This window comes from Zootoca vivipara, chromosome 2 (genome assembly GCF_965207765.1).
Source record: "Zootoca vivipara chromosome 2, rZooViv2.hap1.1, whole genome shotgun sequence".
Taxonomy (NCBI): domain Eukaryota; kingdom Metazoa; phylum Chordata; class Lepidosauria; order Squamata; family Lacertidae; genus Zootoca; species Zootoca vivipara.
This window is the reverse complement of record NC_142584.1, coordinates 51,204,128-51,227,504: the sequence shown is the minus strand read 5'-3', so window position 1 is coordinate 51,227,504 and position 23,377 is coordinate 51,204,128. Positions and strand designations below refer to the sequence as shown.

The window sequence follows — 23,377 nt, the reverse complement described above, 5'->3', positions numbered from 1 at the left end:
TGGCTGGGAGTCAGCGCTGCACACAGGATTCCTGTTTTGCTTATGGAAAGGCAAAGTTTCCCTACACATAGGGTATACGTAGCTGCCCCATCCCGACCCCCATTGTAAACATGTGCTATTCTGGCTTTGAGGTAGGCTTCAGTCTCAGAGTCAGCAGTGAAGCGAAACTGACATGGAATGATTCAGAAATGAAATACAACAGGGGTCATAAGTTCTATGTGGGTGGAAGGATAACATCTAAAGCATCCCCCATTTCGTGCACAAGCCATGCTTCCATTAAAATTCAAGGCATTTTTAGAACTGAGAAAAGTCTTAACAGTAGTTATACATTTGCAAATGCAATCTTCAAAGCAGAATGGGATTTGTACTTGAGAATTTCAACATTAAGGGAATTCAGTCAGGTCTTAGAAATATTACATTAGTGCTACTAATACAGCTGTTTTCAGAGAAATCTTCTAACATACACATCCCAAAGTACACAGCTGACCATAAATTACACTGACTATCTTTGCAAACTCAGCAGGAAAACAATGTGAGAGATCTCTTAGCTCATCAAGAGCCTTAGATCTCATATGTAAGCAAAGCCAGCCTTGACATTAACAGAGTAACAGTAGAAAGCACTTTCATTTACTTCCTTATTTGTAGTGGTTTTGGCGCTGCAAGTGGTAGCATGCTAAGTATTCAGCACTGCTTCTTCATCTAAACTAATTAGAGTTCATGGTTTAGAAATTACAACTGGGGACACATTTTAAACAACACAAGCTCTATTTGTTAACAAGTGAATCCTGAAAGAGGCAGAACTTCTCCCATTAACATCAGTGGCAGCATCTCTCTGAATAAAGCCATAAAACACACATTTTCTCTCTCTCTTTCCCCCCATTGCACTGGTGTTTCCCTTCCTCCTTCTCCATGGTAGTGTTTAGAACTGGAAGGTGCTGCCTAAATCATACAGGAAAAGAACACAGTGTGCTCTAATAACAATGAAACTGAAATGAGCTAGATCTGCAGAAAACGGCATGCACCTCAGGAGGGATAAATGTGCAGCTATATGCAAAATGGGGTGTGGATTGAAAAAGCTCACAAATGTTCAAAGTAAAAGGGCAAGTGAAATTATAAATCATATAACATGTTATGATTTATTTTATCAGTTGAGGTGTAGATGCTTCTGCTGTTGATTGCATCTAGAAGGATCCTTATTCTAGCGAGCTGCAAAAGGAGTGTTCATTTCTGTCCTACGATACCCATAACCTGAAACCAGGAAATCAAATTACGAATTACGAAGAATACCATTAGCCTAAACACATGCAAAGTTAGGGTAAATGTGTTCAAGAGTTGTGCTATAATAAAGAAAATTCTTTCCAGTAGCACCTTAGAGACGAACTACCGGTAAGTTTGTCATTGGTATGAGCTTTTGTGTACATGCACACTTCTTCAGATACCTGAAGAATCTGAAGAAGTGTGCATGCACATGAAAGCTCATACCAATGACAAACTTAGTTGGTCTCTAAGGTGCTATTGGAAAGAATTTTTCTATTTTGTTTCGACTACAGCAGACCATTATGGCTACCTACCTGTAGCTAGAGTTGTATATGGTTATCAGTAGGTGCAGAACTTCAATATCTCTTGTGGGAAAGGGAATAGGAGGTGGTGAGACTATTTCTATGAAAAATAACCCAATTTATGCAACAAGGAAAAGCTTCTCTCTCATTTGGCTTCCTCATTTGAGTTCTGGTGCTGCTGCTGTTAGCATGGTACTTATTCAATGCTGCTACTTCGGGGACACAAATAGATTTTCTCAATTGGAACAGGAGAGTCAAATAAAAGAACCCAGGACATGATTCAGCCAAACTTAAGCCCTTTAAAAAATGTAAATCACATCCACTGAAATCAATGAAACTTGGCTGGATCATGGCCCAATTTGTTAACAAGCTGATAATGTCATGGAAGGGAAGTGCTATTTTAAAATGGGTACCACCTTATTTAGCATATTAACACTGCATACAAACACTTTTATACCTGCAGGAGTAGCCTGAGTGCAAAGAGGTAAATACAATAGATATAAAAACTTGAAGGATTCTTTTTCTACACAAAACAAGCAAACACGGGAAGTAAAAGGAAGCCAGAGAGCAGATACAGTCATTGAACACAGGTCTGGCAGGGTTGCCGGCCATTTTCATTACAAGCTGGACATCGCAGAGCTCTGTAGGACTCTTTAAAGCGGTTTGCCAACATTGAAAACTTGCTTCCATGGCACACAGAGCAGGGTGCAAAGCCTGATCCCTTACACTGGGAGCAACTGATATCACCATTTGCTTCCTGAAATACAAAGGGGCTGATCAAAATAAGCTTCCTTAATACCAGTTCACAGAATCCTTTACCTAAAGTAAATCCAATCGGTAGGCTAAATCCCTCTAAGATGTGTATGGCTCTTATGGTTTTTGAACACCTCTCTTTTCTGTTTGCTTGATAAATATTAGTGGGAATACTAATATTTATTCCGCCCTGTGATTCTAGTTCCTTGCTAATGTTCCCTTGCTTCTTGTACAAGTTATGCAAAATAAATGAACACACATTCCTCAATTTGCACAGTTCTGATTTTGGAATTTTAATGACTAGTCACACATGACTTAACTTAGTCATAATCATTGATTTATATGGGTCTACTGCAAGCAACAGGGACGCGGGTGGCGCTGTGGGTTAAACCACAGAGCCGCCCTAGGGGTTGCCGATCAGAAGGTCAGCGGTTCGAATTCCTGCTGGCCACATGACCTGGAAGATACAGCACGGGTCTGCCCTTGTGGCTGTATGGAAGTAGAAACTGCCTCACATGTACTTTTACGTTGTCGTTTGTATGAAGATATACGTTTGACTTTTATTACACCTGTCTTGCAAAAGTCCATGAAAAAATCCGAACATCATAGTTTAACACTACTGCTAGAGGATAAGAATCCCAAGACTACATTAAATGTAGCCAAATTTTGTGTGTCTGCAATCAATCGCAGGAAGCAAGTGGTATCCCATAATGATCCAACCCCTAAATGTTAACTACAGGGGGTTCGTTAATAAGTAATTTTAATTTTATATTTAAATCCTTGTTATATTTACACTGCCCTTTGCATTTTTGTTATGTTTTATGATCTGTGATATTGTGCGTGTTGATTCTGGTCTGCGACCATATTAATAAATTCATTCATTCATTCATTCACATGACCTGGAAGCTGTACGCCGGCTCCCTCGGCCAATAACGCGAGATGAGCACCGCAACCCCAGAGTCATTCACAACTGGACCTAATGGTCAGGGGTCCCTTTACCTCACTGCAAGCAACACATAGCTGAGCACCACCCACAATGTTATGGCTCATTTATGTACCCTGTTTTGGGCCAAAGGCCCCCATCCTGAAATGTTCCTTTGATACCTTCTTGCATGTCCATTCAAGTCTCATAAGTCAGTCCATTGTTTCCAACCCTGATGGCTTGTTTTTAAATAGAAATTCTTTAGAAATGTTCACTTTATCCAATGAGGCAAAGACTCTTTTTATACAATTTTGAAGCTGCAAAGCAATCTCCTGCCATTGACTTAATTTAAGCACAATTGATTCCCCAACTGGATATTCCATAAGCTTTAAAGCCATGGCATTCTGAATTAGAGGATCAATTTGTTTACTAATGTTATTCATTAGCATGCTATAAAGTCCCACTGCATTACTTTTCAATTATTTGTAACAGAGGTTCAGCCACTGGACCTGAGGTTCCCCACCTCTGCCATAAGTCCTGGAGCTGACGCCATTTGGAGGATGTCATCATTTCCCTTTTTCTTCTAATTCACAGACATATACTTTTACATCTCTAGAGCAGGGAGACATCACTACCTTACTTCTTAATGCCTGCATCTGCTCCCAAATGTACCCAGCAAGTTACCTGCATATGGTCGTTGTGAACAGGCTCACATTCAGTCTCCTTTATGTTCTCATCACTTGGGTTACTGCAAGTTTCTCCTCTTCCTTCAAGGTATGTGAAGGACCAGTCTTCAAGTCCTTCATCCTGTATGATTTTTCTCACCAGCTCCTTCTTAGTCAGGGGTGATCGGATTATTTTCAGATTGCTAGTGTAGATGATAATCTTCCCAAAATCTAAAACAGGGGGATTCTGAAATGAAGCAGGGGACATGTAAGTTGAAAACAGAAGAGAGCCCAACAGCTGCCTTAGGCCCCCATCTGCTGTACAGTACACATTTGAAGCAATGTCATACCACTTAAAACAGTTGTGACTTCTCCCCCAAGAATCCCAGGAACGGTAGTTTGTTAAGGACGCTGAGAGTTGTTAGGAGATCACTACTTCCCTCACAGAGCTATAATTTCCAGAGTTCCCTGGGATATTGATTTTTATAGCACACTGGAAATTTTTAACTCTGTGAGGGGAATAGGGGTCTCCTAACATTCCTCAACTTCCCCATCCTTGCCTAGAAACTTTGATGACTCCCACAATCAGCAACAGTGACTGGTACTTCCTATAGTGAGTGGCCCCTGGATATGGGAAGCAGAAAAGGTGAAGTGGGAATGGTCCCAATAAGTCTGCTTACCCCTTCATGGGTGCAGCGGCCTTGCGGGCTGGACGACACCTCCTTCCCTGAACACAATGGGAGTCATTAGTGCCGGAGGACTTCTCCCCAGCCATCATGTGAGCTCTGGCTCACATCCTCCTAGCATGGAAGTGGGCTCCGTGCCAGCCTTCTGAACTGGCCAATGGCTAGCCAGCTCAGAGGGCTGGATCCGCCCCCAGGGACGAGCCTGACAGAACATTTAGGCTTCCCTCAGGTCCACTCGGGGGGGGGGGATTTAAGCCGACCTGTGCCAGCCCTTGACACTCGGCTCACCTCTTTGCATCAACACACTCAAACACCCCTTCCATAATGCATTTCACATCTGCTTTGGCCTTGCTGTGGCAATGATGGTTGCCATATTGAGAGCCGGGTAGTAGGAATTTGCCTATCAGGTGAATTGGCTTTGGCCTGAGGGTTTTTCCTACCTCATAGCAATCGTCACAAATTTGGCAGTTTAGGCATTGGGTAACCTTAGTCTTGGATGGAGGGGAGGTTGTATCTTCAGCTCCCCCTCCAGAAGTTGGGTATCCCTGAAGGAATTGCTTCTGTCCATATGCCCAGACAGGGGCCTGGGCCTCAGCACTCCTCAAGGCAGTGATCCCTGCAGGGATCCCCCTATTCATATGAATCCCCACTGCCGGGTTGACCTTTGATGCCATTTCCGGCAGGCGGACCGGAAGTAAACGGTTACCCATTGCCTATGCCAAACCTCTTCATCTGTAGTCAATAAAGTTGTGGCCTGATTCGGTCCCATTCTGATGGTGTGGTGTCCTTCATTTCTAGCCCGGTTGGTGAGGTGGGGAAAGTGCGGGTCCTGGGCCTGTAAGAAGACATTCATCCTTTCATCTTTTACCATTATTTCTATCCTGTCTTGCAGGGTGCAATTCTTCCTAAGGCAACTTAAAAAGTAACATTAAGACGCAGTTTAAAAAACCACTGTAGACAATATCCATCCATAATGAGAGTCCCACAGCACCATGAATAGTAGATAGACCTGTGTGCCTTGGGGGGGGGGGTTGCAGCTGGAGCAAGCTCTCAGGTATCTGTACCACCTGTATCCGTCTGTTCCTTGGAATTTCTACAATGCTTACATGCTCCATTGGGTCAGTATCCTTGGTGTGCTTCAAATCATTCATTTTTGTAGGTTTTACTTATGGGTGCATTTACTTACTTACTTACTTACTTACTTACTTACTTACTTACTTACTTACTTACTTACAAGAACATTTCTAGCCCACCCTTCATTAGATGATTCCAGGGCAGGTGCTAATACAAGAACAAAAGGAACATGACAATAAAATTCATCATGACCTATTACGGCAGCAAAAACACAGCAGATCCTTAAGAAGCCCAAGGAACCACAACCTGGGCTCCTCATTCATAGCAGTGACAAAACTACTAGTCCAGGAAAACAGATGGAAAAAAGTGTTTGCCTGTTGCTGAAACAGCAAAAGCAGGCTTGGGGCGGGGGGGGGGGGGGGAGAGATTCCATAGGCCAGGCTGTCACCTCAGAAAAAGCCCTGTCCCATACCATCATATAATATACTGTTCCTGGTGGTGGGATAATGAGAAGGAACTGCCCACCAGATCTAAGAAAACAGGCTGGCTGATACTTCTTCAGGTATTTGGGTCAGGTAAGACTTTGATGGTCAACACCATCATCTTTAATTCTGCAGTGGTTCTGAGTACCTGGTGGCTCAGTCAGCGAGAATCAAAAGCCATTTGAAATTTCCAGCATTGGGTCTGTTGCACCTTCATTCCCATGTATGTGAATGGACATTGAAACACACCTGTGTTTTAGGAAGGAGAAGGCAGAAAGGTAGTCGTGCTGTCTCGTTCATCATTCATGTTTTACAAAATGCTTTCTCTTGTTGAAGAAAAAGTGCTGCAGAACCTAAAAGCATTGTCTGTGTCCTATTGGATTTCACTTTTCGCAATAAGGAATGAAACGGAATAAAGTGCTTCATAAATCCTGCCATTTTCTTCTGTGATATTGATTTTAAAGCTCTCATTGGTTTTGTGGCTGATATTTGTTTGTTTGTTTGTTTCCTATGTATTCTGTGGCCTTTCCCAGCTATTTTACACAGGTTGTACTTCATACTGCACATCACATTGTTGCTAGGGCTGCTCGATAACTTTGGCAGAAAAGAAAAGATCAACAACTTTTCTGTCCACATTTTTGCACACCTGGGTCTAAACATCAAGGCATAGGAATAGTGGCATTTTAAAAGGAAAGTTGCTTGGCCAACATGAGAACTAGGTTCTGCTTCTGACTACCGCATTTGCCATTTTACAATCATTTCCATAATGGGTCGTTATTAAACAAACATTACTTACCATATGGCTCTCCTCTGCCTGATGGTCATTTAAGAGAGAAGGGCTCCCTGTCAGCGTGTATTTGTTCCCTTCTCTGAATACACTGATCCTCTGTGCATTCATTTTAGCTGATGGACAAAACCCGGGTCCTGGGGCTTCACCAAGCCCAAAGAAGTCGTCTTTGGGTTCAAAGCTCCAATGCCGAAAACTATGAGGATATTCCTCCTGCGGGATCTCAAGTTCCTGTCCATCTTCATATACCTGCTTTAAGACTCGACCACTGTAGGCAGAGGAGATTTTGAATCTGACTTTTCGGGATCTTGCATCATGCCTGGGGCTCAGTTTCATCTGAAGCTCATCCATAGATAGGGCTTTTTCACTGCGCTTCCCAGAAATAAGTTCAGCAAGGGATAGCTTTGGACTTACAAAAAAAGGCTGCTTACATTCAGCTAGGCGATGTATAATTCAACAGTTCTAGCTGGCTCTCTCACATTACAGTTTAAGAGGACACCTTGATATGAAACATTGATAGCGTCTCATGAGAAACAACAATTGCTGTGATGAAATGTAACAGGAAAGTTGGTCAAGTGAAATGGTGACAGGGTGGGATTGTAAGACATAAAATTGTGTTGTCTTTGAAGGACAATGTTAAAGTGGATTTATCACCAGAGACGAAGGAAATAGGCATATAAGATGTGTGCACATTTCATAGTGACAGGAATCGTTTCAAATGCACAGAACCTGCACTGGGTTTTGTCATTATTTGGCAGCTGAGTTGAGCCATTTCGCCTTAATGAATCACAGAAATAGGTGGCAGAGTATCAAAAAGAATGGTTCACCTCCAGTTTAAAGAAAATATTGATTTTATCACCAACAGAAAGAGCAATGTTGTGTACATTTAAAAAACAACATTTTAAGCATATTTAAAGCACATTGTTTCGCGCAAAGAACTGTGGGAGCTGTAGTTCACCCCTCACAGAAATCCAGTTGCCGTCACCTTTAACAAAGGACTGCTCGTAACTGCATAAATGACACTTCAGTAGAAAGGGAGACCTGCCAATGGGACAGCACTTGAAATGTTCATCAAGCAGCATTGTCCTGCTGGCTGTGTTCTTGGGGCAGACTGAAAGGCTAGCTGAAGACAAACCTATTTCCTTAGGCCTTTCTGGTGAAGTGATGTAACTGAGACTGGATTCCGTTAATCAATTGTTTATCTGCTCTGAAATTCAATATGTACGCTTTCAAATGCGAACAAGTTTCTTTAAGGTGCAGAATGATTTTATTATTTGTTTTGCTTTATATTGTAATGCACCCTGGGATCATTAAATTGATGAAGGGAGGCCTAGAAATTGAAATAACAAATAAATATATGTATAATGCACCTGCATTATATCAGCTATGCTGGCTTCCAGTGCACGTCCAAGCTGAATTTAAAATGCTGGTTTTATCCTTTAATCCATACATGGTTTCAGTCCAAACTGCCTGATATACTGTACATACCATCCTTCTCACATGCTGAGATCTCAATCTGCCTCTATGTTCTATGAGGAAAATGGCCATAACAGAGGAGGCATTTTCTGTGGTGGCCCCACACCTTCGGAACTTCCTCCCTTTGGTGCCTGACCAAATACCGTGTTTCTCCTAAAATAAGACGTGCCTCTAAAATAAGCCATGGCACGATCTTTTGAAGGCCAAAAAATGTAAGACATCCCCCCAAAATAAGACGTGTTGGGGGAGCCAGCGGGACGACCCAGAGCGAGCCGGCAAACGCAGCAGCGCGCGCTGCGCCGAGCCCCAGCACAGCGGGAGCCCCAGCACAGTGATGCGCGGAGCTCTGGCTGAACGGGCCCCAGGACCCGGCAGCGGGCGGCGCGCGAAGCCGCAGGACCCGGCAGGAGCCGGCAGCAGCCCCAGCCGCGCCGCGCTGCACTGCGTGAACCCCAGGGACCCAGCAGCGGGTCCTGGGGCTTCGCGCAGCACGGCTGAGGCTGCTGGCTCCTGCCGGGTCCTGCGGCTTCGCGCGCCGCCCGCTGCCGGGTCCCTGGGCTTCACGCGGCGCGGTGCGGCACGGCTGGGGCTGCTGCCGGCTCCTGCCGGGTCCTGCGGCTTTGCGCGCCGCCCGCTGTCGGGTCCCTGGGCTTCATGCGGTGCGGCGCGGCGCGCAAAGCTACAGGACTCGGCAGGAGCCGGCAGCAGTCCCAGCCGCGCCGCGTGAAGCCCAGGGACCCGGCAGCGGGCTCAGCGGGCGGCGCACGAAGCCGCAGCACCCGGCAGGAGCCGGCAGCAGCCCCAGCCACGTCGCGCCGCACGGCGTGAAGCCCAGGGACCTGGCAGCGGGCGGCGCGCGAAGCCGCAGCAGCCAGCAGCAGCAGCAGCCTCAGCCGCGCCGCACGAAGCCCCAGGACCAGGCAGCGGGCTCAACGGGCGGCGCGCGAAGCCACAGGAGCCGGCAGCAGCCGGCAGCAGCCTCAGCTGCACTGCGCTGCGTGAAGCCCCAGGACCCAGCAGCGGGCGGCACGCGATGCTGCAGGACCCGGCAGGAGCCGGCAGCAGCCACAGCCGTGCCGCATGAAGCCCTGGGACCCAGCAGCAGGCTCAGCGGGCGGTGCAAGAAAGCCCTGTACCATACGTAACAATAAGACATCCCCCGAAAATAAGCCGCGATGTATTTTTTTTAAAAGAAAAATAAATATAAGACGTGTCTTATTTTAGGAGAAACACGGTATGGAGTGCACCACTAGCATGATAATGTTTGATCTTTTTAAAAAAATTATTATTATTATTATTATTATTATTATTATTATTATTATTATTAGTTGAAAGTTTATGGGGAGGGTACAGAGGGACAAAGGGGGGTATGTCTGCACCACAAATTTTACTGTCATTGCCTTCTTTTTTATTAAAAATATCTGAATTAAGAATTGTAAGTTACAAGAGGTGCTAAGAAGCTCCCCACACTCCAAAACTACAACAACCAAATACAATTTCCGATGTATGTCCGATGGCCCTTTCATGTGCTTGTTGTTGTTTAGTCGTTTAGTCGTGTCCGACTCTTCGTGACCCCATGGACCATAGCACGCCAGGCACTCCTGTCTTGCACTGCCTCCCGCAGTTTGGTCAAACTCATGTTCGTAGCTTCGAGAACACTGTCCAACCATCTCGTCCTCTGTCGTCCCCTTCTCCTAGTGCCCTCAATCTTTCCCAACATCAGGGTCTTTTCCAAGGATTCTTCTCTTCTCATGAGGTGGCCAAAGTATTGGAGCCTCAGCTTCACGATCTGTCCTTCCAGGGAGCACTCAGGGCTGATTTCCTTAAGAATAGATAGGTTTGATCTTCTAGCAGTCCATGGGACTCTCAAGAGTCTCCTCCAGCACCATAATTCAAAAGCATCAATTCTTCGACGATCAGCCTTCTTTATGGTCCAGCTCTCACTTCCATACATCACTACTGGGAAAACCATAGCTTTAACTATACGGACCTTTGTCGGCAAAGTGATGTCTCTGCTTTTTAAGATGCTGTCTAGGTTTGTCATTGCTTTTCTCCCAAGAAGCAGGCGTCTTTTAATTTCGTGACTGCTGTCACCATCTGCAGTGATCAAGGAGCCCAAGAAAGTAAAATCTCTCACTGCCTCCATTTCTTCCCCTTCTATTTGCCAGGAGGTGATGGGACCAGTGGCCATGATCTTGGTTTTTTTGATGTTGAGCTTCAGACCATATTTTGCGCTCTCCTCTTTCACCCTCATTAAAAGGTTCTTTAATTCCTCCTCGCTTTCTGCCATCAAGGTTGTGTCATCTGCATATCTGAGGTTGTTGATATTTCTTCCGGCAATCTTAATTCCGGCTTGGGATTCATCTAGTCCAGCCTTTCGCATGATGAATTCTGCATATAAGTTAAATAAGCAGGGAGACAATATACAACCTTGTCGTACTCCTTTCCCAATTTTGAACCAATCAGTTGTTCCATATCCAGTTCTAACTGTAGCTTCTTGTCCCACATAGAGATTTCTCAGGAGACAGATGAGGTGATCAGGCACTCCCATTTCTTTAAGAACTTGCCATAGTTTGCTGTGGTCGACACAGTCAAAGGCTTTTGCATAGTCAATGAAGCAGAAGTAGACGTTTTTCTGGAACTCTCTAGCTTTCTCCATAATCCAGCGTATGTTTGCTATTTGGTCTCTGGTTCCTCTGCCCTTTCGAAATCCAGCTTGCACTTCTGGGAGTTCTCGGTCCACATACTGCCTAAGCCTGCCTTGTAGAATTTTAAGCATAACCTTGCTAGCGTGTGAAATGAGCGCAATTGTGCGGTAGTTGGAGCATTCTTTGGCACTGCCCTTCTTTGGAATTGGGATGTAGACTGATCTTCTCCAATCCTCTGGCCATTGCTGAGTTTTCCAAACTTGCTGGCATATTGGGTGTAGCACCTTAACAGCATCATCTTTTAAAATTTTAAATAGTTCAGCTGGAATATCATCACTTCCACTGGCCTTGTTATTAGCAATGCTTTCTAAGGCCCATTTGACTTCACTCTCCAAGATGTCTGGCTCAAGGTCAGCAACCACACTACCTGGGGTGTATGAGACCTCCATATCTTTCTGGTATAATTCCTCTGTGTATTCTTGCCACCTCTTCTTGATGTCTTCTGCTTCTGTTAGGTCCTTACCACTTTTGTCCTTGATTATGGTAATCTTTGTACGAAATGTTCCTTTCATATCTCCAATTTTCTTGAACAGATCTCTGGTTTTCCCCATTCTATTGTTTTCCTCTATTTCTTTGCATTGCTCATTTAAGAAGACCCTCTTGTCTCTCCTTGCTGTTTTTTGGAAATCTGCATTCAGTTTCCTGTATCTTTCCCTATCTCCCTTGCATTTTGCTTGCCTCCTCTCCTCCGCTATTTGTAAGGCCTCGTTGGATAGCCATTTTGCTTTCTTGCATTTCCTTTTCCTTGGGATGGTTTTCGTTGCTGCCTCCTGTATAATGTTACGAGCCTCCATCCATAGTTCTTCAGGCACTCTGTCCACCAAATCTAAATCCTTAAACCTGTTCCTCACTTCCACTGTGTATTCATAAGGGATTTGATTCAGATTGTATCTTACTGGCCCAGTGCTTTTTCCTACTTTCTTCAGTTTAAGCTGGAATTTTGCTATAAGAAGCTGATGATCTGAGTTACAGTCAGCTCCAGGTCTTGTTTTTGCTGACTGTATAGAGCTTCTCCATCTTTGGCTGCAGAGAATATAATCAATCTGATTTCGATGCTGCCCATTTGGTGATATCCATGTGTAGAGTCGTCTCTTGTGTTGTTGGAAGAGAGTGTTTGTGATGACCAGCTTGTTCTCTTGACAGAACTCTATTAGCCTTTGCCCTGCTTCATTTTGAACTCCAAGGCCAAACTTGCCAGTTGTTCCTTTTATCTCTTGATTCCCTACTTTAGCATTCCAATCCCCTGTAATGAGAAGAACATCCTTCTTTGGTGTCATTTCTAGAAGTTGTTGTAGGTCTTCATAGAATTGGTCAATTTCACTTTCTTCAGCACTGGTAGTTGGTGCATAAACTTGGATTACTGTGATGTTAAAAGGTCTGCCTTGGATTCGTATCGAGATCATTCTGTCATTTTTGAGATTGCATCCCATTACAGCTTTTTCCACTCTTTTGTTGACTATGAGGGCCACTCCATTTCTGCTACAGGATTCTTGCCCACAGTAGTAGATATGATAGTCACCCGAACTGAATTCGCCCATTCCCTTCCATTTTAGTTCACTGATGCCCAGGATGTCGATATTTATTCTTGTCATCTCATTTTTGACCACATCCAGCTTACCTCCACTCATGGTTCTTACATTCCAGGTTCCTATGCAATATTTTTCTTTACAGCATCGGACTTTCCTTTCGCTTCCAGGCATATCCGCAACTGAGCGTCCTTTCGGCTTTGGCCCAGCCGCTTCATCAGCTCTGAATCTACTTGTACTTGTCCTCCGCTCTTCCTCAGTAGCATGTTGGACGCCTTCCGACCTGAGGGGCTCATCTTCCAGCGTCATAACTTTTATATGCCTGTTGTCTTTGTCCATGGAGTTTTCTTGGCAGGGATACTGGAGTGGCTTGCCAGTTCCTTCTCCAGGTGGATCACGTTTAGTCAAAACTCTCCACTATGACCTGTCCATCTTGGGTGGCCCTGCATGGCATAGCTCATAGCTTCTCTGAGTTATTCAAGCCCCTTCGCCACGACAAGGCATTGATCCATGAAGGGGCTTTCATGTGCTACACAGCAATAAATCCAGATTGAGAGTACACATAAGCCAGGAGCCCTGGACAATCCTCATTAGTGTAGCTGGATAACGCACACATTTTAAAAAACACCAGATTGTGACATTCATACATTGTATTCGCAGGTACGCCCTTAGATTTCCAAATATTACGCCTAAAATTTGATGTGTGAAGAGCCTTTGGTGCTTAGTGGGGTTCAATGAGAGCCGAGCTTTGACATCAATGCAGCTTGTGCTCCCAGGCTTTAGCAAGTTTGACAAGTGCCCAGCCTTCCTTCCAACATTGAATCCTCCAAGTTGGACAGGGATGATCCTGACCATTGCATGGCAACAAGCACCTCCAAGGGTGGTACTTCCTTAGTGCACTCTTAATTTTGATTGATTGATTGATTTGATTGATTTATGTGCCCCCGTGATAGTTGATGCACCTTGAGTTTGTCAACTAATTAACTGTTTGAAATAAGTACAGGCAGTAGCCATTTTACGCACACATGTGCATCATGCCAAACCCAGAGGTGACCCCCAAAATATCACAAAAAGGGATGGAATGGAGCAGGGGTGGAACAGGGTGTTTGCAGGCTTTCTCCATGGTGTTTCAAATATACGCTATTTCACTTAATTGTGCAGTGTCTTGGAATGTAACGCCTGCATTAACAGGGAGATCCAGGTTCAACTCATCATTCAGCCACAAAGCAGAGACTTTGTGGGTACAACACACCTCGCACGTTTGTTGTGTGGGCAAAGGAAAGAAAAAACACATGCACTGCTCTGAGCTCCTTTGGGGAGCGGTTAGATAAAAAGACTAATTTTTTGGCGATACCAGAATCTCTCGACTTAATTCGTCCTGTAATTTGACTATTTTTTTACTGGCAGTCACTTTTGTGGAAAAGCATTTGAAGAAAACACCTTGCCTGGCTTAAATGTTACAAACATTTTGTTTACACCCATGCTATCAGCAATGAATGTCCTTTTACAGATGACAGCTCTGATGGAAATTAACATTTACATTTCTGGTCTATTATTAACCATCTAATGCATTCATCTACCAATTTATCCAAGTCTTCTGTCAGGCACATTAAAATGGGTGCTTCCTGTACATAATGTATAATTTGAACCTCCTGCTGTTGTATTCTGCTGTTGTATTCTGCTACTGTAATTTGCTTTGTTTTGTTTTGTTTTGTTTTGTTGATGATGTGATTAACACCAGCATTACGTAAAGTGCTAGGAGCCTAAAACTGGTGACTCTAGAAGAGTCCAACTGTGCAACTAAATGGTGAATACAAAATTATTTGTGCTAGCACAGGGGAACTTCCTCTCCCTTTCCTCCTCTCACATACGCTCTCCCCCAAATCTTCTCTGCGTTTTCCGCATCCCTCTGGAGCAGATTTGGTGGTGGTGCAGAAGGTGAAAGAAAGATATGGAGGTCTCATACACCCCAGGTAGTGTGGTTGCTGACCTTGAGCCAGACATTTTGGAGAGTGAAGTCAAATGGGCCTTAGAAAGCATTGCTAATAACAAGGCCAGTGGAAGTGATGATATTCCAGCTGAACTATTTAAAATTTTAAAAGATGATGCTGTTAAGGTGCTACACCCAATATGCCAGCAAGTTTGGAAAACTCAGCAATGGCCAGAGGATTGGAAAAGATCAGTCTACATCCCAATTCCAAAGAAGGGCAGTGCCAAAGAATGCTCTAACTACCGCACAATTGCGCTCATTTCACACGCTAGCAAGGTTATGCTTAAAATTCTACAAGGCAGGCTTAGGCAGTATGTGGACCGAGAACTCCCAGAAGTGCAAGCTGGATTTCGAAAGGGCAGAGGAACCAGAGACCAAATAGCAAACATGCGCTGGATTATGGAGAAAGCTAGAGAGTTCCAGAAAAACGTCTACTTCTGCTTCATTGACTATGCAAAAGCCTTTGACTGTGTCGACCACAGCAAACTATGGCAAGTTCTTAAAGAAATGGGAGTGCCTGATCACCTCATCTGTCTCCTGAGAAATCTCTATGTGGGACAAGAAGCTACAGTTAGAACTGGATATGGAACAACTGATTGGTTCAAAATTGGGAAAGGAGTACGACAAGGTTGTATATTGTCTCCCTGCTTATTTAACTTATATGCAGAATTCATCATGCGAAAGGCTGGACTAGATGAATCCCAAACCGGAATTAAGATTGCCGGAAGAAATATCAACAACCTCAGATATGCAGATGACACAACCTTGATGGCAGAAAGCGAGGAGGAATTAAAGAACCTTTTAATGAGGGTGAAAGAGGAGAGCGCAAAATATGGTCTGAAGCTCAACATCAAAAAAACCAAGATCATGGCCACTGGTCCCATCACCTCCTGGCAAATAGAAGGGGAAGAAATGGAGGCAGTGAGAGATTTTACTTTCTTGGGCTCCTTGATCACTGCAGATGGTGACAGCAGTCACGAAATTAAAAGACGCCTGCTTCTTGGGAGAAAAGCAATGACAAACCTAGACAGCATCTTAAAAAGCAGAGACATCACTTTGCCGACAAAGGTCCGTATAGTTAAAGCTATGGTTTTCCCAGTAGTGATGTATGGAAGTGAGAGCTGGACCATAAAGAAGGCTGATCGTCGAAGAATTGATGCTTTTGAATTATGGTGCTGGAGGAGACTCTTGAGAGTCCCATGGACTGCTAGAAGATCAAACCTATCCATTCTTAAGGAAATCAGCCCTGAGTGCTCCCTGGAAGGACAGATCGTGAAGCTGAGGCTCCAATACTTTGGCCACCTCATGAGAAGAGAAGAATCCTTGGAAAAGACCCTGATGTTGGGAAAGATTGAGGGCACTAGGAGAAGGGGACGACAGAGGACAAGATGGTTGGACAGTGTTCTCGAAGCTACGAACATGAGTTTGACCAAACTGCGGGAGGCAGTGCAAGACAGGAGTGCCTGGCGTGCTATGGTCCATGGGGTCACGAAGAGTCGGACACGACTAAACGACTAAACAACAACAAGCAGAAGGTGGTGCAGAAAGAGAGAGAGTCCATCAACACGCATAATGATTTGCTACAGTCCAGTATATATATTTACCTAAGAGTAGTTTTACATACTATTAGAAGCAGCCAAGAATAAGCCACCTACAAATGTGGAACTCAGTTGCCAAAACTACTTTTTGATATATGTGCAGGAACTATGTAGGAGGAATTGTGACAAGGTGTGTGGGTTTCACAACATGGCCACCACAATTCTGAAACTGGGACATGACCGCTAAGTTTTTTTGTAGTTCAGTAATTTGCATGCTCTGCCCAATTTTAAAAGTGGCAATATTGTTCTCACCAGCAGGCCTTACTCTGGCCAGCTCTCTGCTGCTCGTGTATCTTTTCCAGAAGGTAATTCAGTAAGGGACTCACGTACTGTACTGGTGTTCAAGGTCAGGCTATGCTAAAATTATGTGTTATGAAAGGGGGGGGAAATGAAAATATTTTAAACATTAAATGGTGGGAAACAGTCTTTAAAAATGAAATAAACTAACTTAACAGACCACATACATCAGATGTGAGGAAATATACAAGGTCTCGTGGGCAAAACATGGGAGGTGGAGTAAGCATGTTGCATAGCAAAGAGTGATGAATGACAAGTTAGATTTCAGTTCGTGTTTGAAGACACTATATTTTAATATGCTAGTTGTGATAATTTTATGCCCATTAAAATTGTCCATAGTTATATTTTATGTTTCTAAAGTAACAGAATGACTTTCAATCTGGAAAAGAAAAAAGAAGTGCTAATGTAGCATTTTTTTCAATTTTTCCAAAAAATTCCGTTTTTTCCCAATAAAACCGGGGTGTTTTTTTCCAAGCTTCAAAATTTCCGGAAATTTTACATCTCTGATAGTGCCCCTCATTTCCTTAGACATACCAGGGGTGGAACAGCAAGTGCAGATGCTACCTAAAATGATGCCTTATTACTGGATTATAACTTCAAGCAGGAAAAAAAACAACCCCAAAATTATTAGTTTCTGGAACTTTGGAACAATTGTTCATGCAAGCCAATATGATTTAGTTCCTCCCCTCCCAGGCATTAGTTTGAAAGTCTGAAAACACAGGTAAGTACATCTTTTGTTTCTACCAGCCTTCAAAGGGAGCAACAATACAGGACTTGTGTGGAGTATTTATGGGTGGGAGGACAAGCAGTTAGCTTTAGATCTATAATTGGTAGCATCTAGTAACTAGCAGCCAAGACACCCTACCGTGTTTCTCCGAAAATAAGACACCGTCTTATATTTATTTTTCCTTTAAAAAAACCACACAGTGGCTTATTTTCAGGGGATGCCTTATTTTTTATTACGCATCCAGCCTCGCCTCTTCCTTGGGGCCCTCCAGAACTGCGCCTATCACTATGTCTTATTTTCGGGGTATGGCTTATATTGCGCAAATGCTTAGAAATCCTGCTGTGTTCTTCCCATTCTTCCATTGCTCGCTCCATGATGTCCAGTTCATTGCCATTTACATTATTATTAATTATTTTCATCATGTGTATCAAGATCACATAAGGTCAGACTCAGTCAACCTCTGACTTGATGCATACCTATGGGGAGAGGCATCAAGGTCATATCTGTGACTGCAGCATGCTCAAGATGCCTATACATCTGAACATGCATGTTCATCTCATCCATATTAAGGTGTAAGAGCACAGGCTTTCTTTGAAAATGACACCTTGAACACAGAAAGAGCTGGATGGGAGCCAGTGGGCACAACTGCAGCCCCACCTCCATGCACTAATTTCCATGTGGAAATGAATGAAGGCAGAGGACTAAACTTCACTGCGCAATGAAATCCTCTGAATTTCATGAATACATGAGCATTTAATGAATGCGCACATGTGCACACACACCTTCAAAATATGTAGTATGATTGCCCCCTCCATCCTAGCAAGTTCTCTGTCTTAGATAGGGATCCCCTTTCAGGTTCTACATTAGGTGCTATAGTATACATCAGGCATCCCCAAACTGCAGCCCTCCAGATGTTCTGGCCTACAACTCCCATGATCCCTAGCTAACAGGACCAGTGGTCAGGGAAGATGGGAATTGTAGTCCAAAACATCTGGAGGGCCGAAGTCTGGGGATGTCTGGTATACATTATACCTAACAATTGTTACTCTGTTTTGTTTTGTTGACTTTTTTTATAGGGATGGACAAAACTCTCAATTTTTGTTCTCGTTTTTTCAGTCTTCAGTTCTCCACATTTCCACTGCAATTTGCATTTTTTTAAAAAAAAATACCCATAAAATTTGTCAACATTTTAATGCAAATTTCTCCTAATAAATGTATGTGGGTATGCTGTTTTGACTAACAAACACATTTTTGGTGAGCACTTTACCAGAATGTTTGCATTTTTCATGAATAGAAGTGTTTATATGCACCCTTTACCCTGGGACGTGGGTGGCGCTGTGGTGTAAACCACTGAACCTTGAGCTTGCTGATCGGAAGGTCAGCGGTTTGAATCCCTGTGACGGGGTGAGCTCCCGTGTACAGTCCCAGCTCCTGCCAACCTAGCAGTTCGAAAGCACGTCAAAGTGCTTTCGGCGGGAAGGTAAACAGCATTTCCGTGCGTTCCTCTGGTTCGCCAGAATCAGCTTAGTCATGCTGGCCACATGACCCGGAAGTTGTACGCCGGCTCCCTCGGCCAAAGGAGCAAGATGAACACCGCAACGCCAGAGTCGTTCGCAACTGGACTTAACTGTCAGGGGTCCTTTACCTTTACCTTTTTATGAGGTTTTGAACACATTACTCAACCAGAGAACTGCATTGTGAAAGCGCAAATGTGTGTGGAAGGGGCAGGGCAGAGGCGACTCAAAATCTGACTGGCCCCACTGCTGTCACATGACAGCATCTGGCCCAATCCAGGCTGGCACAACCATCTGCCTGCCCCTGCCTTGTACCCTGCCCATTGTGTGTGGCAGGGCAGTAGATACAGCAGTGGCCCCACCACTCCCTAAAGCCTTGCCATGCTATGGGCGGTAGCGTGGATTTAGGATTACTTTCTAAATATTCCAGTGGTGGAAATATTACAAAATAGAGACAACAACCTCTGGAAACTCTTCTGCGTTGATGGTAGCTACCACTGTCTTCGAAAACAATACACAGCTGGGCAAAGGATCAGTTCAGATAGCTCAGTATGAGACTCTTAGGATCCAAGGTTTGAACCCGACGTTGGGTGAAAGATTCCTGAATTGCAGGAGGTTGGACTAGATGGCTCTCATGGTCTCCTCCAACTTTGCAGTTCTATGTCTCATGCCTTATTTCATACTTGGTGTCACAAGTTGCCCTAGATCCAGCTTGTCCTTATCCAAGAAAAAACCTCTGCATGTAGTTCAAGCTCAGCTATGCATTAGAACAAGAACAAAAAAAACAAAACAAAAACCAACCAACTTAATTGAGATTTCAAATGCTGTCAGGGTTTTCCTAAAGCAGTTCTTATAAACATCCCACAGGAGAACATCCAAAATTAACCGTCCTACAGAGATCACACGAGGCTGGAACAAAGGCTGGCATTTCAGAAGCAGCGTATCTGTTTCTTTCTCCAGAGCTAAACTAATCACCTGGAGGCTTTTATTTTAGATTTCTCCTATCTTGTTTTGTTGAAAAAGTAATAATGTTGCAGAGAGTGATGTTTTTTATGCAAAGTAGCTTAATTCTGCACAATCATACTCTTTTCAGATGATCCCAATTACAGCTCAAGCTTCAATTCACCCTCTTAATCCCCTAAAAATGCATTTATCATGCTAGTTGGTGTTTTCTAGTCATTTGTGCAGAGGCTTGCTTTGTGTTTTTTATTCTCTGTCATCCTTTTACACTCCTCCTCCTCTGTTCCTAAAACAGGATAAGCTTCATAAAATGCTTTTTAAAAATGTTAATAAAATGTCTGAGCCCAGTTATTGATCTATGTTACAGTGATACAGAGCCAGAATAGTTCACATCAAGCCTAAATTACACTCCTGGTTCAGAATCAGACTTAGCCATTCTCCCTTGCCTGAAATATGTGTAGGAGGATCAGCTTGGCAACCTACGAGTTAACAAGGCAGCACGTGTTAAGTTGAGCTAAGTGAGTAATGCACCTAGTTAAAGTTTTCGACTTGGCTGCAATTTGGGGAGTAAAAGAAAGGGAAAGAGCCAGATCAGAAGCTGTTATTTCACAAGCTGAGCTCATTTTAAAGAGGGTCATGAACACAAGGTCAGTAGCACTCAGAAATTAGTAGCTTGCTCCAGTTCCTTTTTTTCTTTTTCCACAGCTTCCTTCTTCAGAAAGGAGAAGCATTCTGGAAGAGAAGGTTTAACTCCCAAAGCTTATGACCCTTCTTCATCAGGGTGAAACTTGTTCAGTGGATAATGATTTGAACTGTCTAATGCTGAGTTGTGGGGGGGGGGGTATTTCTTTCTAAGGAAGGGGGTGGAGAGAGAACTTGGCAACCTTAGATCTTTATTCAGCCACACAAACACACACACACACACACTCCTCTGTGTGATATGGGTCGGTGCTGGTTTTTGCAGGCCAGGACTTGAATCTGGAATTTACCTATCTGCTTCACTTCTGCTCGGCTTACAGTTGTGAAAGGTGCCAAACAGGTTGAGTCACTTTTTCTGCTGTGGGAGGAATACTGATTTCTCAGGCTGGCTTTGGATGATTAAGTCAGCTAAGAAGAGGCAAGAGACAAAAACTGCCAGTCTCCTCAAGTCAAGCGAGGCTCTTTTACTCCCAGGTATGCCAAAGTAATGATTGCCGTCAAAGTGACTTGCAGATGAGAAAATCTAGAGAATGAAGAGAGATGCCTTTTTGAGAGAGTGTGAAACACTGTGGGTGGGCCAACAGAGCAATGCCTGTTCAATGTTGGCCTGTTTAGAAAGGGGGAGTGGAGGCAGGAATGTGTTCAGCCATGTGTTTTACCAGAACACCTTCTGGCTTTTATCTGGAGTGATCATTTTTACTGCTTTCACAGTTATTCTTTGCATGCCATTTTTAAGATGGACTGATCCCTCGGGAAATACACCTGAATAGGAACATAATGCCCTGGTGTGGAATTTATGGGATCCTCTAGTTTTTATTTTTATAACCACCTGTGGCAGCGTGTGAGATGTAGCTGCCTCCTTCCTGCCACACATCAGCCAATGGATATGATTCTGCTTACTGATACTTGTATTCGCAAATGACTAATGCCAAACTTTCTTTGTTTTTGGGGGGGTTGGAACACACCATACAAATCGGCTCATGAGGCTTTGCTTCGACTTGTAGGTGGCATGCATTTCATAATACCAAAGTAGTCAGGTGCTGCAATTTGTCTCTCCCTCTCTGCTGTTTTCTCCTTACAGGATGGCAGTTTTCGGATCCTAACAATTGCAAGCGTCCTTCCTGAAGCAACGTATTTGGTCACGGCAAACATCATGTGGAGTTTCCTGGCTCTGCTTTGAAATTGGATTTCTTCATTGAAAAGGGGGGGGGAGAAGGAGTATGGATGATTCGGCCTTTTTTGACATGCTAGAATGCCCAGTGTGCCTGGAGAAGCTGGACGTCTCGGCCAAAGTACTCCCCTGTCAGCACACCTTCTGCAAACCTTGCCTCCAGAGGATCTTGAAGTCACACAAGGAGCTTCGGTGCCCTGAATGCCGAGCCCTGGTCCTCTGCAGCATTGAGGAGCTTCCAGCCAACTTGCTTTTGATCCGCTTGTTGGATGGAATCAGATTTGGACCCAACAGGATGAAGTTTGGCTCGCTGCAAAGATCTGGGGTCCTCTCCTCTCCTGCCTCCATCAGGAGATTCCAGGGAGAGCCGAGAGCTGTGCAACTCAATCAATTCAGGCTGACTGCCAGTCCCAGGATCCCTATGGAAGGGGTAAGGAGGGTTCATTTATTTTACCGCTAACTTTATCAAGCAGAACACACTTTTGTAGGCCGCATTTCATTTCAAAGGGTCGAATGTATTCAGTTTGTGTAATAGAGTTGGGTGCTTTCTTCCCAAACAACCCAGCTATCTCAACTGGATTTATGCTGCAACTCCCTTTTAAGTTTAAACTTATTCCAGCTGGAACCATTTAATGTGACAAATCCGGCTACTGGGCTTTTAGGGGATTGCCATCTCCAGCAGAGCTCAAAATTGTGCTGAGACTTTTTGGGTGACATTGCCGTACTTCTATTTCCAATCCAAGATTGGCAGAGCCAAACTACTTTCACACCTGTCGAGGACTGAGAAAGGGTTGATTTCCACTGACCTTAAAAACAAAAACAGAAAAACCAAAAACCGAAGGAATGCTTTGTCCTGTGCCAGTGCAACCCGAGTAGGAAAAATATATATCTGTAATAAGACTAGAATCGAGTTACTAGAACTTTTAACGAGATGTGTGACTGGGTCTGAGTATGGGTAAAAAGTAGGTCAGCTGTGCCCTAGTTTCTTCTTCCTCCTGCCCGTCACACCAGTCCTTCTATTCTCAAGTGCCTTTCACGAAAAGCTCATTGTGTGATTTCCCCCTCCCCCCATGTTTGATTTCACAATTATGTGAAGGCACAAAGTGTTTGGATTTGGGTGCTTGGCAGACTGTGAGAATCACGTACGTATGGCTGTGAATGCTTCCTCAACAGTTTTGCTTGGAGATCACTTTTTCAGGGAGTTTCTGCAGCTGGTTATTCCTTATGTAACTATACTCCTTGGGACTAAAATGTATCTCGAACAAGCCTACTATAGTTCCCCTTCACCAGCAGTCATTTCGAGTAACACTTAAGGGAAATGCATACAAAGGAACTCTCAATGGGTTGTTGCTGGTTTTGCTACATTGCTATCCTTTCTTTCCTCCATGGAGCTCAAAGCAATGCCTATGGGTCTCCCCGTTCCATTTTATCCCCACAACAGCCTTGTGAGGTAGGACAGGTTGAGGTTGCATACGCACCAAACTTTTAAAGCATCCCTCAAAGAATACTGGAAACTATAGTTTACCTCTCACAGAGCTACAATTACCCACACCCTTAACAACCTACAGTTCTCAGGATTCTTGGGGTAGGGGAATGTGCTTTAAATGTTCTTTAAATGCATGGTGAATACACAGCTGGAGAGATAATTGCTGGTCGAAGGTCACCCAGTGAGCTTCATATGGCTGAATCCTGGTCTCCCTGGTTCTATCACCATGCCACACCGGTGGTTTTGTTGTTGTTGTTGTTGTTGTAACCCAGAAAAAAAATAAATTCAGCTAGCTTA

At 44.0% G+C, this 23,377-nt stretch overlaps 2 protein-coding genes across 10 annotated transcripts in view; one reads left to right on the top strand and one right to left on the bottom strand.

Moving 5' to 3' along the window:
• The window catches only part of SH3RF2 (SH3 domain containing ring finger 2), a 100,902-nt gene that overhangs the window by 4,158 nt on the left and 73,367 nt on the right, over nt 1-23,377 (top strand). For 2 of the 8 annotated variants that reach the window (XM_035105342.3, XM_088661873.1), the window contains 2 exons: nt 20,744-20,897; nt 21,505-22,024. In XM_035105342.3, coding sequence (XP_034961233.3) covers nt 21,644-22,024 — 381 coding nt within the window. In that variant the 5' untranslated portion in view covers nt 20,744-20,897; nt 21,505-21,643. Of the gene's footprint in view, nt 1-3,895; nt 4,009-19,925; nt 20,372-20,592; nt 20,898-21,504; nt 22,025-23,377 lie in introns of those variants that run through there. The other 6 variants (XM_035105346.3, XM_088661874.1, XM_035105344.3 and 3 more) reach the window with 5 other exon arrangements.
• GRXCR2 (glutaredoxin and cysteine rich domain containing 2) lies at nt 1,444-8,820 on the bottom strand. Of its 2 annotated transcripts, none has more exons than XM_088661875.1 (3): nt 6,938-8,820; nt 3,875-4,146; nt 1,444-2,332 (listed from the first exon to the last, which is right to left on the bottom strand). In XM_088661875.1, the coding sequence occupies exons 1-3, from the start codon at nt 7,277-7,279 to the stop codon at nt 2,137-2,139; spliced, it is 810 nt and encodes a 269-aa protein (XP_088518001.1). In that variant the 5' UTR covers nt 7,280-8,820; the 3' UTR covers nt 1,444-2,136. The 2 variants fall into 2 exon arrangements, with proteins under 2 accessions (XP_088518001.1, XP_060127678.1); XM_060271695.2 differs by having other exon boundaries at nt 1,444-2,316; nt 3,919-4,146.